The sequence below is a fragment of the Oncorhynchus mykiss genome, chromosome 3 (assembly GCF_057628025.1).
Source record: "Oncorhynchus mykiss isolate SJ-2025 chromosome 3, ASM5762802v1, whole genome shotgun sequence".
Lineage (NCBI taxonomy): Eukaryota > Metazoa > Chordata > Actinopteri > Salmoniformes > Salmonidae > Oncorhynchus > Oncorhynchus mykiss.
In genome coordinates this window covers 22,235,894-22,253,774 of record NC_143024.1, presented here as the reverse complement: position 1 = coordinate 22,253,774, position 17,881 = coordinate 22,235,894, and the positions used below count along the sequence as shown (strand labels likewise).

Genomic DNA, 17,881 nt, shown 5'->3' with positions numbered 1-17,881 from the left:
GAATGTACTGTACTCATTCTTCACGCCCTTGCTAGCAATACTCAAAACTAGTTTCATTTTCTATAGTTCATGCGAAGGCTTATGAATTGCCTAAGAGTACTGACACATTTCCTTTACTTCCCAAAACCATTTGTCATTACAGTAGTCACTCATGTTACGCAAAAAGGACACTTTTCCTGCAATTTCAGCGCATAGTCAGCACGATTTTCTGTAAACACAACTGGATCTGGTTAATATACAGTAGCCTATGGAATGACTGCGTAGAGGAAATTGGATACCTGGCCACGTTTTTGCAAACATCTGCTGGTCTTTGCAGTGTTCAGTTGTTCACATAGTTATACTGTACTTGATTAACCACTGGGAAAAACAGTCAGTGAAAAAAGGAGTGAAAGGTCATATTACGTGAAACGTTTAGACAGGTATTAGAGAAGGTCACCTGACAACCCTTCAACGTTCCCCTCATCACGTGTCATTGTTCAAGTTAGGAACTTGTTTTTACTCACAAGACCAGCCATGTCCCGCCTCTTTTACACGGCCGTTGGACACTGAGAACAGCCTATCACTCCGATAGGCCAGAATAGGAATTCGGTCAACTGAGTCTAAATGAAACCACATCCCCTTCTTCAAACTCGCTGTAGGAGTAATTGATATCTTCTTCAAAGTAAACGACTGGAATATTACCCGTTTCAACAAATGATATACAAGTTTTGGGAACTAAAGAGACTCAAAGGTGAGTTAACATATAAAACGTTTTGGTTCAGTTCTCCCGAACTACAGTAGGCTGAACAGTTGGCCAAATGAAATGAAGGTGATCTCGTAAAATCTATAAGGTGACTGTTGTCAGTCAATGGTTTATTTATACCGCAAACGCCATCATGTTATTGCACTTCAGACCGGCTAGATCGAGTTGGTGTTTATTGCTTAGGCTGCATCGTCGATTATTCTTTGGACGTCCGTCTGTTCCTGTCATTCAATATCGTGTGTGTGTGTGTGTGTGTGTGTGTGCGCGCGCGCACGTATTTGTAGTACTACAGTACCCAGCAATACGAACGACCTATTCAGCAACAGGTGGTAAATGTTTGTACAGTCTGAATCGTCTTGGAGGACAGACAGCCTAATAATCTGACAGTTACTTTATTTTTATGTTTTTATTTTATTTCATCGTTATTTAACCAGGTAGGCCAGTTGAGAACAAGTTCTCATTTACAACTGCGACCTGGCCAAGATAAAGCATAGCAGTGCTACACAAACAACACAGAGTTACTCATGGAATAAACAAACATACAGTCAATAATACAATAGATCAAGTATATATATACACAATGTGTGCAAATGAGGTAGGATAAGGGAGGTAAGGCAATAAATAGGCCATAGTGGTGAAATAATTACAATTTAGCAATTAAACACTGGAGTGATGTATGTGCACAAGATGAGTGTGCAAGTAGAGATACTAGGGTGCAAAGGAGCAAAATAAATAACATTATGGGGATGAGGTAGTTGGATGGGCTATTTACAGATGAGCTATGTACAGGTCCAGTGATCTGTGAGCTGCTCTGACAGCTTGTGCTTACAGTTAGTGAGGGAGATATGAGTCTCCAGCTTCAGTGATTTTTGCAATTCGTTCCAGTCATTGGCAGCAGAGAACTGGAAGGAAAGGTGGCCGAACGAGGAATTGGCTTTGGAGGTGACCAGTGAAATATACCTGCTGGAGCGCATGCTACGGGTGGGTGCTGCTATGGTGACCAGTGTGCAGATAAGGCGGGGCTTTACCTAGCAATGACTTATAGATGACCTGGAGTCAGTGGGTTTGGCTACGAATATGACGCGAGTGCCAGCCAACGAGAGCATACAGGTCGAAGTGGTGGGTAGTATATGGGGCTTTGGTGACAAAACGGATGGCACTGTGATAGACTGCATCCAATTTGCTGAGTAGAGTGTTGGAGGCTATTTTGTAAATGACATCCCTGAAGTCGAGGATCGGTAGGATAGTCAGTTTTACGAGGGTATGTTTGGCAGCATGAGTGAAGGATGCTTTGTTGCGAAATAGGAAGCCGATTCTAGATTTAATTTTGGATTGGAGTTGCTTAATGTGAGTCTGGAAGGAGAGTTTACAGTCTAACCAGACACCCAGGTATTTGTAGTTGTCCACATATTCTAAGTCAGAATGTGGGCAGCGATCGGTTGAAGAGCATACATTTAGTTTTACTTGCATTTAAGAGCAGTTGGAGGCCACGGAAGGAGAGTTGTATGGCATTGAAGCTCGTCACACAGTGGCCAAAGAGGGGCCAGAAGTATATGGTGTTGTCTGCGTAGAGGTGGATCAGAGAATCACCACTTTAGAATCACCACTTTAAAATAACAATGAACAAGAATTAAACGTCATCAGTGATATACGTATCCAGGGACAAGGCTTGCCAGACATTGGTCTAGGTTACTTGGGATCCACTGCCTGTAGGTGTGAGGCATAGACCAGGGTAGTGGGTACTGTCATGTGTTTTGATCCCCAGTTAGGAGCCTGGTGGTGTGAGGCATAGACCAGGGTAGTGGGTACTGTCATGTGTTTTGATCCCCAGTTAGGAGCCTGGTGGTGTGAGGCCTAGACCAGGGTAGTGGGTACTGTCATGTGTTTTGATCCCCAGTTAGGAGCCTGGTGGTGTGAGGCATAGACCAGGGTAGTGGGTACTGTCATGTGTTTTGATCCCCAGTTAGGAGCCTGGTGGTGTGAGGCATAGACCAGGGTAGTGGGTACTGTCATGTGTTTTGATCCCCAGTTAGGAGCCTGGTGGTGGTAGAAGGAGGGATCTGTGAGGAGGACAGGTGTGCCTGCTAGGGCAAATCAGGGTGGGAAACACGGAAAGTCGTGTGTGAGAATTAAAAGGAGTAGGCTTACTACCCGTGCATGGAGTCATTTTGCTTAGTAATGCTAAATGTTAAGTCATTCCAATTCTGTATACTGCCAGGTCACTTGTCTAAAGGCACAACCTGTTGTTGGAGAGAGCAACAGACATATGTAAAAGTAGACAAGACTCATAGTGTGAATAAAGTAAACAACTCGATACACACTGTAGCACTTCTATGTTTAGAGTTCACATTCTAGCCCTCACAGTGAGAGACAGGAAACAGAACAGAAAGAGAAACAGATGATGGTGGTTTGATTGTTGTAAAGGGGGTTTTACTTCTAAAAAATAGTCATGTAGTATGTACCTGCAAGCCTATATTTCCTCAAATGAAAAAAAACTAACATTTCCACTGACATTGTAGAAATGATTATGATTCTGTTTTTTTCTCTCTCTTTCAGAATGGGCACCAACCCCCGCTGACATCAGCTTCATCTACAGCTAGAGCAGAGGAAGGGGCATCAAGGGGAATAGGGGGGTCATTTTCTGTAGAAATGGAGGAAGGACCATGTACAGTGGAGAGATGGATGAAATGGGAGTAGACATGAGTGTGAGAGGTCTAGATAAACTAGGTGGGTAGGTATTTATATATGAGGAAGAAGTGTATTGACAGACACACAGTTCATATACTCATATCAGCTGAGACCCATTAACTTATAGATAGAGAGGGATGGAGTGTGGAGAGAGTATCCTGTGTGGGTCTGGGGAGCTGGATCTGGACCCTGACATTGTGAGTGAAGAGGCTGGGAAACTGTACTCAGAACTACAGGTAAACACACATCACATCCACCACTCAACTGCTTTCTGTCCTATTGCCCCTTTCCTGTCTCTCTATCTCCTAGCTGGCTTTTCATTCCTCTGTCTCTTCTCCATCACCACCCACACTCATCTGATGCTACCCCCCCATCCCTCTTTCCCTGCTACAGACAGTGATAGAGACCCATGGCGTAGGGGTTGTGGAGTCCCTGGTGCCCATCCTAGTATGGGTCCTGGAGGGTCTGGCCAGCTGCAGAGCCCAGCTCCGAGAGAGGGAGGAGGAGGCCGAAAGAGAGAAAGGAGAGCGAGATGAGCTATTGGAGAGATACCAGAGTGAGAAACTACTGAGGAGAGAGAGCCAGGAGGTGAGAGGGGATGGAAGTGTTTATGGTTTATCATTTTTGAAAATGAAAATGTGATATGGGGTCAGGGTTTGGGTTCTATTATTTTTCAACTCAGTCAATTCAGGGTGTTGATTAAAATTCATAAATAAAACGTTTCATGTAGTTTAATGAATTTTAATAAATGTTTGTTTTTTGCCTTTAGCGGTATCTGGAGTTGGATGACCAGATTGAGCAGGAGCGGAGGATGATGAGGGGAAGAGAGAAGGAGAGAGAGAGGAGGGAAAAAGAACTGGAGAAGAAGGCCAGAGAGCAGGCTGACCAATGTGAGTGTCTGACTGGGTCTGGGTGTCCATCGCTTCCTCCCTCTATCTCCCCCTTTATCTCTCAATTTCAATTCGAAGGGCTTTATTGGCATGGGAAACATATGTTAACATTGCCAAAGCAAGCGAAATAGATAATTAACAAAAGTGAAGTGAACAATCAGAAATGAGCAGTAAACAGTACACTCACAGAAGTTTCAAAAGAATAAAGACATTTCAAATGTTCTATTATCACTATGTACAGTGTTGTAACAATCTCTATCTATTTCTCTCTCTCTTTATGCTTACCCTCTTCATGTCCGTGTAGATTATTTTACATTCACATCCTTCATTCCCATCTTTTGTGTTACAAACTGAGGATGTTTGATAAGACCATGGCAAGTAGGCTACGGCAGAATCTGACTGGGACCCTGGTCATTGAGACACACTGTACTGTATGTGATGCTAATTGCTACTGTGTGTTGTTTCTGTGACAGTGGTGGCCTTGGAGGAGCAGAGGGCTGGACTGGGCAGAGAGTTGAACACACTGAAGCACACTCACAACAAGGTCAGACAACAGCATGTTTAGACTGACGAGGCTGTTTGGGACTCAACCTCTGTGTACTTTTCTATCAGTAACAGCTGCTGTCCATCATTGTGGAAATGTATTTTATTATCCCTGCTGTCCTTCTGTTTCTATCTCCATTTTCACTTTCTCTCACTCTCTCTCAGTTGGTGCTCAGTTATAAGGATCTGCTGGAGAGGAAAAGGGATCTAGAGAGAGAGGGATCTCCACTAAGGTTAGCCACCACTCAATTCAGTTAATATGACTACAACAACATGGAATGGTATGCAGTCTTTCCATTCTAAAGATACCTCTTTCACTGTGGTTCATTCATTTGATGGTTTCTGATTTTCACTGCGTTATGATGTTACAATTGTTCCCTGTCTGTCTTTAGTAACCATGTGCGCTCCAAGAATTCACAATCTACCCAGGGCCAGTCAGAATCCTGTGTTAGCGGACAGGAGGTACGTTCTCTAGATTTGATAACCTCTCTACTGTCTTGTAGCAGTAGTATTTTTCTACGGAAGTTGTCCTTACCGACTCCTCCCCTTTTCCAGCTAACTGATCAAAGGCCAGAAACACCTCCTTGTTCTGTCCTGTTGGAAGAACCGGTAACCAAGGACGATAGAGTGATTGACATTGTCGTAAAGCCAGACAGAGATGCGTCCTTCATCAATGACATCATAAGCTCCACCCCTGAGCTGGCGAAGTTTCATGGCCTTATGAATGCCAGGTATGTCCTGTATGTGTGCACTTACAGTGCAAGATGAACTGGACTGACTTTATTGCATTACCAAGAAAGCTTTTCTTTTACACATTCATAACAATAAACCAACACAGCCACAACTAGTTAACTGTAAATCAGACTACTTCCCTTCACAGGTCTGTCATGGTTCAGAAAGACTCTTGATGGGACATCTCCCCAACACACACTTTACTGTTGGACAAACTGACACTCACTGCCCCCTCCCAATCTTTTCTCTGTTACCCATGTTCCCTAGCACCCCGGTCCGAGCAGACGCCAAAGAGCCAATCAGAGACAAGACCAGCATGGGGGAAGAAATTAAGGAGGTGGAGGAGAAGGAAGGAGAGAAGAAGGAGGAGGAGGAGAAAAAAGAGGAAGGAGCAAAGCAGGAGAAGGAGGATGAGGAGGAGGATATGGATAGTCTGGAATGGGAGCTGAGGAACACGGAGTCTGTGTTCTCAGAGCTGTCTGAGCTGAGTCAGGAATACATAGAGAGTGTGGACCAGGGGGCCAGTGTCAGAGGTACGGCCATTAGGCAAGGGCACACCTACGCCCCCTGTTTGCAGTGAAACACTGCACTGGTTGTTCACATAAGATTAAATGTATGCCCTTTGCTCTCTTAACACATACAACCTCATTTTACAGCCAGAGGAAGGCTAGGGGGAAAGAGCTGAGGCAGATGGAGGGGGTATCTTAGGCAGTGCTGGGCAGTAGGCACAAGTTAGAGTGGACTGAAGTGTCAATGTCATGAGAACTGGCATGAGCAATTAAAAGCTAGTTGTTCTGTAAAGGGTTGACTTAGGGTTACGGTATGGGTTAATGCTATTTGTGGTTTATTTTTCTTGTCTGTGCAGGCAGCACCGACCAGTTTGAGGAGATTCTTTCTCAGTATGAGGAACTGAAACACACCCAGTAAGTCCCCGTGTTTATCCCACCGTTATTATTACTACTATGACTAGTCCTGTGTGACTAACTGTGTGTGTAGGGGGCTTACCATTCACTATGCCTCTGTTTCATTTAGATACGTTGACAGAGTGCACATTGGGCCTGAAGTAAAACGGAGCACAACGGGTCCTTTGTTTACTGTATTTACTCACTTTTACATTCTGTCATTCATTTTCTCTCTCACTCACTCTTACATTATCTACCTCTCCCAGTGAGTTAGTGAATGCTGCCCGGAAAGCACTGATCTCTCGTGTGGAGGAGCTGACCAATGAGAGGTCAGCTCTTAAGGTGGAGGTGACTTCCTGCCAGGAGACTGTCACCCGATTGGAGGGAAGAATGAAGGAGATGGAGGAGGAAACCAAGAGGTACACAACTCTAGTTTCAGGTTGTTGATGGTTGGCAGAATGAAACGAAGGTATACAAACAATATTTGTTCATGTGGTGTGATTCATTGATTGCGTGTGTTTCTGCTTTTATGTAGACTTCGGAAAGAACTGGAAGCAAATCAATCAGATGATGATGTAAGAGGGCTTTCTTTGTGTTGTCTCTTTATATTCTGCTAATATATTTGTTGTAACTTTTTTTTGTTTCTCTAATGGACTTGATGTACTCTAACTAGAATGTTAATCTGTTACCCATAGTCCTCTCTGCCCATATCGCTGCGTCGGTTCTCTCGTTCGGAGATGTCCCGTGTTGTCATGGAGAAGAACCAGTATAAGGAGCGTTTGTTTGAGCTGCAGGAGGCTGTGAGACGCAGTCAGACCATTCGGTAACCATACCTGCCTGTCTCCCCCATAGAAGTAGACTGACAGTTTCATAGTCCTGTAGAAAAGGGAAAAGGGAATAACTAATTTCTCTCAATCTCACATCAGTCATCCCTTCTTTTCAGGGCAACCCAAGAAGAGAGAATCACTGAGAGAGAGAGGACTAGTGTGTGGAGAAGGTGAGAGTGAGGGAGTGAAGAATCAGGAAGGAAAATATAACTTTTTAATTGGGCAATTATTGCAGTAAAGAAGTCCACAGATACTGTTAACCACTTTCTTCACTTTAAACCTTGAGCTGCTAACAGGCACACAACCACACATATTTGGCCTGGCTCTGACCCCTGACTTCACAACATTTAGCTCAATAGCTGTTCATATTTATCTGTGGCTACACAGTCTATAGCCCAAGCACATGACCAGAGTGCCTATGGGAAAGTTATGTGTAAGAGTTATTGTATTCCTGTGAGGTGGGCAGAGCTTCTGGTCAATTGCAGTCAAATTAACCATCTCTCTGTCCATTCAAGATTCAACCGTTTGTTTGGCCTGAACAAGAACCCCTTGGTTCCGTCTGCTGCTCTAGCGCTGACCCTGCCGACGTCCCCGTCCCTCACTCATTCACCAATGGGGTCTCCACGGCAATTGGCTGTCAGTACGACTCAGACAGTGTACGTTGATATGATGATAATGGGATTACATGTCTTTGGAGCTCTTTCCAACAGCTCAAAGTGCTTTACATTGTAAGGTTTGAAGTGAACTCACCTCATCTACTACCATAGGTTACATTAGTAACTATCATAAAGCAGCACATCTTTTTAAACCACTCTCTCACCTACTGCCCCCTCTTCCCCTCTGTTCTTCCTCTTCCCGCTTCCTCCCAGTGGTGCCTCCCCTGCTACAGCCCTGTCTCCGCGGGTCAGGAGGAGGGAGCTGTACAGAGACATCCGCTCCCATGTCTGGGGAACCCTGGGAAAACGCCAGGTTCATGGCTGGAGCATGCCGCTGTCTCACACACAGGTGAACATGCATACACACACATACAGTGCCTTCAGAAAGTATTCACACCCCTGGACTTTTCCACATTTTGTTGAGTTACAAAGTGGGATTAAAATAGATTTAACTGTAATTTTTTGTCAACGATCTACAAACAATAATCTGTAATGTCAAAGTGGGAGAAATGATCATATTTGAAACATTTATGGAAAATAAAACACTAATCTATCTTGATTACGTAAACGTAAATATTCCACCCCTGAGTCAATAGATGTTAGAATCACATTGGGCAGCGATTGCAGCGAGATTATAAATAGTATTTTTGGCTAAGTCTCTAAGAGCTTTGCACACCTGGATTGTACAATATTTGCCCATTTATTATTCTTTTGAAACTTCTTCAAGCTCTGTCAAGTTGGTTGTTGATCATTCCTAGACAGACATTTTAAAGTTTTGGCTTATTTAAGTCATGTAGGTTATTGTGTTTTAGGTTATTGTCCTACTGAAAGGTGAATTTGTCTCCAAGTGTCTGTTGGAAAGCAGACTGAACCAGGTTTTCCTCTCTGATTTTTTTCTGTGCTTAGCTCTATTACATAAATGTTTTTATCCTTAAAAACTCCCTCGTCCTTGCAGATGACAAGCATACCCATAACATGATGCAGCCACCACCATGCTTGAAAATATGAAGAGTGGTACTCAGTTATGTGTTGTTTTGGATTTGCCCCAAAACATAATGCTTCGTATTCAGAACAAAACATTTCTTTGCCACAAAATGGTTTTATTTACCGCATGTTTTCCAGTATTACTTTAGTGCCTTATAGCAAACAGGATACATGTTTTGGACTATTTTTATTATGTACAGGCTTCCTCATTTCTCTCTGTCATTTAGGTTAGTATTGTGGAGTAACTACAATGCTGTAATATAGAGTAACTACAATTTTCTCCTATCACAGCCAGTAAATGTTTAAAATCACCATTGGCCCCTGAGCGGTTTCCTTCTTCTCCGGCGACTGAGTTAGGAAGGACACCTGTATCTTTGTAGTGACTGGGTGTATTGATACACCATCCAAAGTGTAATTAATAACTTCTCCATGCTCAGAGGGATGCTCAATGCCTGCTTTTTTTTTGTTGCATCGGTGCTTAAAATTCACAACTCTACTGAGGGACCTTCCAGATAACCTTATGTGTGGGATACAGAGATGGAGTGGTCATTCAAAACAGGATGCACACCGAGTGAATCCATGCAAGTTGTGTGACTTGTTAAGCAACACTTTTACTCCTGAACTTATTTAGGCTTGCCATACCAAAGGGGTTGAATACATATTAACTCAAGACATTTCAGCTTTAAATGTTTTTATTTATTTGTATAATTCCACTGTGACATGGGGTATTATGTGTAGATCAGTGACACACACTCTCAATTGAATCCAATTTAAATTCAGGCAGTAACACATCAAAATGTGGAAAAAGTCAAGGGGTGTGAATACTTTCTGAAGACACTGTAGGTAAACACAATATTTACTTCAGAGGTGAAAATACTCACACAGACTGTGGAAGAAGACACAAACCTTAATCTGGTACATACAGTATATTGTGTGGGATTATTGCAGGATTCCTCAGAGCCGACCCCTGAGCCCAAAGATGTGCCTGTCCTAGTGCAGCTCAGACTGATGGACCAGAGAGATTCTACAGCTAAGGTAGGACATACTATTCAGAAACATGTCTACAGTCAGTGCTATGGTTTTTAACCCAGACAGTCTTTTCCCAGAAGACAGTCCATAACTTGTGTTTTCTCTCTAGCTAAACTGTGCTGTTGCTGTTACACCTGAGATCTCAGGCGAGACAACGGTAAGGTGGTCATTACCGTCAAATTACTAGTTCTAGTCACAGTAGCTACCACTTGCAATACCATCTAACCACCATTTTCAGACCATGTCATGCCAATGGTTTTCTCAATGCCAAATTGACCAACTAGCTCTTACTGGCACTTCTTGTAGATCTGGGAGGTTTGATAGGTAGAATCAATAGGGTAGTAGCTCCATGTCCACTGACAGGCTAGATGGAACCATGTTGTTTAGCATACTGTTTACACCCATCCAAACCGTTTAGGTCTACACACAAACACCTAGTGGGTAGGGGTTAGGGCAGTGTTTCCCCAGCTCGGTCCTGGGGACTCCAAGGGGTTTTAGTTTTTGGTTTTATATGAATCCGCTGTGCAGTGCTAGGGCAAAAACCAAAACGTGCACCCCTTGGAGTCTCCAGGACCGAGTTAGGGAAACACTGGGCTAGGGATTGATCTGTCATTTCTCAATAGTAGGCATCACTCCTCTCTCTTCCATCCACTCAGTGTGCAGTGTGGGTGGTCTCTGGTCCCGCCTCCAGTAGTGATGTCACAGTGATCAACCCTGCACGGTCCAATACGGTGCTGGATCAGTTCAGCTTCCCGCCCACCTCGCCCGCCCTATGCATCTGTGCTGTGCCCCCTACTGGTCAGTGCTATCTATTACTCTCCGGGTAAAAGGTACCCTTAGGCACAGATCTAGGATCAGCTTACCAATTTTAGATTTCTGTAGACTTGTTAACCATAGCCACCATCATTTCCAAATCATCACTCAACTAGTTATTTCCATTAGCATTGCCAGTGTTTAAAGCATTGTTATCGCTTACCGTCTCTGTTCTGTTTCTGTGTCATCAGGTGAGACCTCAGGAACTGTGTGGATTGGAACTCAGGAAGGAAGGTGAGGTGTGGAGATCAGAACCATGCTGTTCCATGATATGTTAAACAATTAACAGTTGCTCATTCTCCCTCTCCTCTCTTTTTCTCTTTCTTCCTCCATTCCCAGTGTATTGGTACACTCCGCGTCCACAGCTAGAAGGCGCTGTCTGCAGTCTATCTCTCTGTCTGAGGGTGTGCACTCTCTCACGTGAGTACTCCTGTACCCAGTCCGATATAGACCACAAGCCCCTACAGTTGGACACTTGGATGACTAGATCTGAAAGGATAATTGTGTACCAGTTTGAATATTGCATGTTTTGTCTTTGTTTACTTTCAACTCTAAACCTTTCAGGTATTCACAGGGTCATGTCATTGCTGGATTAGCCAATGGGACGCTTGCATTCTTCTCGCACAACCCAGGTAATTCCCCCTCTCAGGTTACTGTCAGGATTAGGTCAGGTTACTGTCAGGATCAGATCAGACTGCTGTCAGGATCAGGTTCCTGTCATGATCAGGTCAGGTTACTGTCAGGATCAGATCAGACTGCTGTCAGGATCAGGTTCCTGTCATGATCAGGTCAGGTTCCAGTCAGGCTCGACAGTAGCTCAGGTCAGGCTGCTATCAGGATCAGGTCAAGCTACTGTCAGGATCAGGTCAGGTTACTGTCAGGTTCCTGTCAGCATCAGGTCAGGGTACTGTCAGCATCGGGTCAGGCTACTGTCAGGATCAGGTCAGGATCAGATCAGGCTACTGTCAGGATTAGATCGGGCGATCAGGCTACTGTCAGGATCAGGTCAGGTCAGGCTATGGTCAGGCTATGATCAGGATCAGGTCAGGTTACTGTCAGGATCAGGTTACTGTCAGGATCAGATCAGATTCCTGTTAGGATCAGGTCAGGTTACTGTCAGGTTCCTGTCAGGATCAGGTCAGGGTACTGTCAGCATCAGGTCAGGCTACTGTCAGGATCAGATCAGGCTACTGTCAGGATTAGATCGGGCGATCAGGCTACTGTCAGGATCAGGTCAGGTCAGGCTATGGTCAGGCTATGATCAGGATCAGATCACTTTACTGTCAGGATCAGGTTACTGTCAGGATTAGGTCAGGATCAGATCAGGCTACTCTCAGGATCAGGCTACTGTCAGGATCAGGTCAGGCTAGGCTACTGTCAGGCTACTGTCAGGATCAGGTCAGGCTACTGTCAGGATCAGGTCAAGCTACTGTCAGGATCAGGTCAAGCTACTGTCAGGTTCCTGTCAGGATCAGGTCAGGCTACTGTCAGGATCAGATCAGGCTACTGTCAGGATTAGATCGGGCGATCAGGCTACTGTCAGGATCAGGTCAGGCTACTGTCAGGATCAGGATCAGGTTACTGTCTGGATCAGGTTACTGTCAGGATCAGGTTCCTGTCAGGATCAGATCAGATTCCTGTCAGGATCAGATCAGGCTACTGTCAGGATCCAGTCAGGTTACTGTCAGGTTACTGTCATGATCCTGTCAGGTTACTGTCAGGTTACTGTCAGGCTCCTGTCAGGATCAGGTCAGGCTCCTGTCAGGCTCCTGTCAGGATCAGGTCAGGCTCCTGTCAGGATCAGGTCAGGCTACTGTCAGGTTACTGTCAGGATAAGGTTACTGTCAGGATCAGATCAGGCTACTCTCAGGATCAGGCTACTGTCGGGATTAGATCAGGTGATCAGGCTACTGTCAGGATTAGGTCAGGCTGCTGTCAGGATCAGGTTCCTGTCGTGATCAGGTCAGGTTCCAGTCAGGCTCCTGTCAGGATCAGGTCAAGCTACTGTCAGGCTATTGTCAGGATCAGATCAGGCTACTGTCAGGATCCGATCAGGTTTCTGTCCGGATCAGATCACTTTACTGTCAGGATCAAGTTACTGTCAGGATCAGATCAGGCTACTCTCAGGATCAGGCTACTGTCAGGATCAGGTCAGGCTACTGTCAGGATCAGGTCAGGTTCCTGTCAGGATCAGCTCAGGTTACGGCCAGGTTCTTATCAGGATCAGGTCATGCTCCTGTCAGGATCAGGTCATGCTCCTGTCAGGATCAGGTCAGGCTCCTGTCAAGATCAGGTCAGGCTCCTGTTAGGTTACTGTCAGGTTCAGGTCAGGCTACTGTCAAGAACAGGTCAGGATCAGATCAGGCTACTGTCAGAATTAGGTTGAGTGATCAGGCTACTGTCAGGATCAGGATCAGGTTACTGTCAGGATCAGGTTACTGTCAGGATCAGGTTGCTGTCAGGATCAGATCAGATTCATGTTAGGATCATGTCAGGCTACTGTCAGGATCCAGTCAAGTTCCGGCCAGGATCAGGTCAAGTTACTGTCAGGATCAGGTCAGGTTACTGTTAGGATCAGGTCACGATCAGGTCAGGCTCCTGTCAGGATCAGGTCAGGCTCCTGTCAGGATCAGGTCCGGTTCCTGTCAGGATCAGGTCCGGCTACTAGCAGGTCAGGCTACTGTCAGGATCAGATCAGGCTACTGTCAGGATCAGATCAGGTTCCTTGTCGGATCAGATCACTTTACTGTCAGGATCAGGTTACTGTCAGGATCAGATCAGGTTCCTTGTTGGATCAGATCACTTTACTGTCAGGATCAGGTTACTGTCAGGATGAGGTCAGGATCAGATCAGGCTACTCTCAGGATCAGGATACTCTCAGGATCAGATCAGGCTACTGTCAGGATTAGATCAGGCAATCAGGCTACTGTCAGCATCAGGTCAGGCTCCTGTCAGGATCAGGTCAGGCTACTTTCAGGATCAGATCAGGTTCCTGTTTGGATCACTTTACTGTCAGGATCAGGTTACTGTCAGGATCAGGCTACTGTCAGGATTAGATCAGGCTGCTGTCATGATCAGGTCAGGCTACTTACTGTCAGGATCAGGTCAGCTTACTGTCAGGATCAGGTCAGGCTACTATCAGGATCAGTTCAGGATCCTGTCAGGCTTCTGTCAGGATCAGGTCAGACTAGTGTCAGGTTCAGGTCAGGTCACTTTCAGGATCAGATCATGTTACTGTCTGGCTCCTGTCAGGATCATATCAGGTTACTGTCAGGATCATATCAGGTTACAGTCAGGATCATATCAGTGCATATGAAGGAAAGGAGGGAAGAAGTGGTACCATTTAAGTTTTAGATACAGTGGTTCTGGTTAGAAGGGATACAGTTTATTTCAGAATGGACCTTTCGTAGCAGGTTAGGACAACTTATGCAACAGGTTAAGAGAATTAGCGTAGCCGGTTAGGATGATTAGGTTAAGTTTAAGAAAAGGGTTAGGGTTAGCTAAAATGCAAAGAAATGATGTCAACTTGACATAAACCGTATTCCATCTATCCATAACCACATACAACCTGTGATTTGTAAGAGACTGATGACTGATAATCACCACTATATTTGACAGGTGGATGGGATCTCCAATCACATGAGGTTTTGCCTCTGGGATCAACTCCACTGCAGCCCATTCGCTGTTGCCTAGCGAAGGGTGCGTACTTATGGGTAGGATATTGGAATCGGGTTCATGTGGTCGATGTCGAGAATAGAAAAGTGGAGGTAAGAGTTTGACGAACCTGAAAATATTGTGTGTTTGTGAATTCAGAATGGTTTGTACTTTGTATTTTTTTTGTCTATTTCCCACCTCTCTCTTTCAGCAAACTTTAACCGTCTCGGAGCGCAGTGAGCAGCAGGTGCGTTTCCTGTGTGCGGCAGGAAGTGGTGTGTGGACGTCCTGCCGGCTCGACCCTACACTTAGGCTTTTCGATTGGTCCACTGGCCGGCTCCTGCAGGATGTGGATCTGACCCCTCTGGTCACCAAAACACTGGGTAGGAGCAGGAACAGGATTCTCAGTTCATTAATCTGTTTATGTTTATATTGCTGATGTGAGCATGTAATGGCCCACATAGAAGTTAATGTACAACTTTTAATACATTTTCTTCAATTTTGCTTCAATCCTTACCTCCTCAACCCAAAAACGGAAACCACTCTGCTTGAATGGATAAGCTCCTGACTGTTGGTCTCTCTGTCTCTCTTCTCCAGGCCCTGCCTTCTTGTCTCTCTCCCCGCTGCAGATCTCCTCCCTCACCGTCATCTCTGGCCGGCTGTGGGTGGGAACAGGAAGTGGCGCCATCTTCTCCATCCCTGTGTCTCTCAGTGAGTACTAACCTCTGGCCCCCACAACAGAACAGAATCACCTGAAAGATAATGCCCTTACACTGGTCATATGTCAATTGTCTTCTTCTCTGCGTTCCATAGGTTCAGAGTCTGCCTCTATACCATACTGCTCTTTGGCGGCAGCACAACTGTGTTACCATGGACACCGCCAGGCTGTCAAGTTCATCATTGCTGCACCTGGTGAAAATCTCTTATCGTTGTTCATTCATTCACTGTTGTGTAACAATGCAGTTATTCTACAGTAGGGCTATTCAAATGGCCGCCCCTGGCCCTTTGATCAATTCTGAACTTTAATCAATGATCTGAAAAAAAAAAACCCTCCAAAAGCCCACGTTCAAGGTCAAAATGACAAGCACTATAGTGGTTGTCTATAGTGTAGTTTCTAGTGTTTTTTGTGGTTTCTAGCGCCCATGTGGCATGTTGATCATTTTTTCTTCATGTGAATTTGTCTCTAGTGTTTGAACGGTTTAAGCTACAACATATTATGACCCCATTCCTGAAAGCTACGACTCTCAGCAACACTACGTGCCTTCTGTTTCCCTCGCTGATGCTCACAAGGACTTGTTAGAAGGGAGTGGGACAAATAAACACACCTTATGACTGTGAGAAATGAATTCAAAGCTTCCGTCCCTCAGACTGGAATTTGGCATCACCTGATTTTACATATCTTTGTGTTCTTTATTAAGATGCTTAGTTTTCAGATTTTAAAATGACCTAATTACGTGTAAGAAGCTTTTACTAGTTAAAATAATGAGCGAGTTTTGTGACTTCCTTTTCAATGATGAGCCTCGACTCACGTTCGTTGAGCGCCCTCCACTTCTTTCCTAATTACTTTTAGCAACATTTAATTTGAAGAAAGTTGCTTTTTTGGTCATGTGCGTTGCTTTTTTTATACAGTTCTTCCGAAGATGAATTGCATGTGGAAAATGTCTGTCCCCCTTAAAATGAACCTTTCTACCTTTCTATCTGGCCCCAGTAGGAATGTAGTTGAATAGCCCTGTTCTACAGTATTAAATACTATGCAGTTATTGCATAGTTATTAGACAGTATTATATTGTGAGACTATGTAGTTATTACATAGTTATTAGATAGTAGCACAATATAATACTATGTAGTTATTGCATAGTTATTCGGTAGTATTATATTGTGATACTATGCAGTTATTACATGGTTATTAGTATTCTATATCTGTGTTCCCCAGGCTGTGTGACCAGCTCCTCTACAATAGGAGGCGGTGCTGTGACTCTAGTCTCTACCTCTCAACTCATTCTCAGTGGAGGAGAGGGCTACATCAACTTCCGCATCGGTGAGTTGAGGACATCACGTGGTTGTCATTAGTGGTTGTCTGACTGACTCTGTCTCCCTCTTACCTTTCCCAGGCGACGACGCGAATGACGGTGCGCCCGAAGCTGCCCCGCTGCGATCAGACCGCAGTCACATGATCATCTGGCAGAGCCCCACCCCCTCCCTGCCCAGCGCCGCCCTTTGACCACACCCACATCTAGTCTAGAATGAGACATGGAAGGATTAGACAGAGATGTCATACAAGAGACCAGGAAGTACAAATGGGAGCCATGTTTTAATGGGCTTCATTCACTAGGAGTTCCATTTGGATTTTTGTTCTAGAATTTTGGAATTAAATTAAGACATCGCAGCTTAATCCTTCTTGTCTCATTCTGTTATTCAGTTGCTACCCTCACCCCCTTGACTAAACCTTTCACCTGGTTAACCCAGTCTCCTCTGTGTGCCTTAATGTGATTTGACAATCGTTGCTGTGAGATTGGTTATTGTACAATGTTTTGTGTTTTTTTGTGAAACATGTTTCCTCATCATGGTAATCATATATGGGCAGCAGGTAGCCTAGCGGTTAAGAGCGTTGGGCCAGTACCCGAAAGATCGCTGGTTTGAAAACCTAAGCTGACTAGGTCAAAAATCGGTCTGTGCACAAGAGCAAGGCGCTTAACCCTAATTACTCCTGTAAATCACTCTGGATAAGAGTGTGTGCTAAATGACTCAAATGTAAATATCATCATCACTGTAGCAAAGTATTTTACAGTAAGAGTCATCATCTCTGACTTTTGGTTGGTCAGTTAAGAATGGTTTGGGTTTGTTTTAACCACAAAACATGCACACTCAGTAGCATATCATTCCATGACGTTGGCACAAGGCATTATACCCTTGTTCAAACTCGTTTACATTGATACTGAGATGTAGTGTTGAAGCTGCTGGGTTCATAATAACTATTCTTGCATAAGACCCTGGCCTTCAGTTCCCATTGCATGCTGGGTAAATCTGCAGCGTAATTGCACTTTATTATCGTGTGTGTGTGTGTGTGTGTCTTAAATCTTTTGAAATGATTGGCTAATCCTCTTAAAGATCCCAGAGAAATGATCTTATGTCTGCTCGTTATGACTTTGTGAAACACACATGGTTTGTTAAAACAAAAAAATGTAAGTTTTCATTTGCAGAGCGATAAGGGAGTGGAAGTCTCAAAAGATACTTAAAGTATTTTATGCCGGTTTTGAAAGTGTGTTTGTGTGTGTGAATCATGTCTGAAAATGTTCATCATAACTGGACTCTATGCAAGATAATCTGTATCTACTTAAATCTATGAAAAATAAACTTTGGGAAATACTTTCATAAAAGATCTGTTTTCAAATCAATATAATGTAATACTTTTCATCCCAAA

General features: G+C 44.3%; 1 protein-coding gene across 4 annotated transcripts; it reads left to right on the top strand.

Moving 5' to 3' along the window:
* Positions 1 to 520: 520 nt before the first annotated feature.
* On the top strand, positions 521 to 17,837 carry LOC110508973 (C-Jun-amino-terminal kinase-interacting protein 4). Of its 4 annotated transcripts, none has more exons than XR_016492732.1 (29): positions 575 to 730; positions 3,299 to 3,469; positions 3,558 to 3,666; positions 3,824 to 4,018; positions 4,200 to 4,320; positions 4,794 to 4,864; positions 5,029 to 5,096; positions 5,256 to 5,325; positions 5,419 to 5,594; positions 5,863 to 6,128; positions 6,461 to 6,518; positions 6,764 to 6,916; positions 7,033 to 7,072; positions 7,193 to 7,320; positions 7,441 to 7,494; positions 7,840 to 7,980; positions 8,194 to 8,329; positions 9,913 to 9,999; positions 10,103 to 10,150; positions 10,650 to 10,791; positions 10,998 to 11,040; positions 11,146 to 11,226; positions 11,381 to 11,438; positions 14,425 to 14,573; positions 14,672 to 14,843; positions 15,058 to 15,171; positions 15,274 to 15,372; positions 16,394 to 16,498; positions 16,572 to 17,837. XR_016492732.1 is itself a non-coding variant. In XM_090224970.1 (29 exons), the coding sequence occupies exons 3-29, from the start codon at positions 3,568 to 3,570 to the stop codon at positions 16,679 to 16,681; spliced, it is 2,994 nt and encodes a 997-aa protein (XP_090081096.1). In that variant the 5' UTR covers positions 575 to 730; positions 3,299 to 3,469; positions 3,558 to 3,567; the 3' UTR covers positions 16,682 to 17,837. The 4 variants fall into 4 exon arrangements, 2 of the variants coding, with proteins under 2 accessions (XP_090081096.1, XP_090081092.1); XM_090224970.1 differs by having other exon boundaries at positions 11,371 to 11,438; XM_090224966.1 differs by having other exon boundaries at positions 7,840 to 8,052; positions 11,371 to 11,438.
* Positions 17,838 to 17,881: the final 44 nt, after the last annotated feature.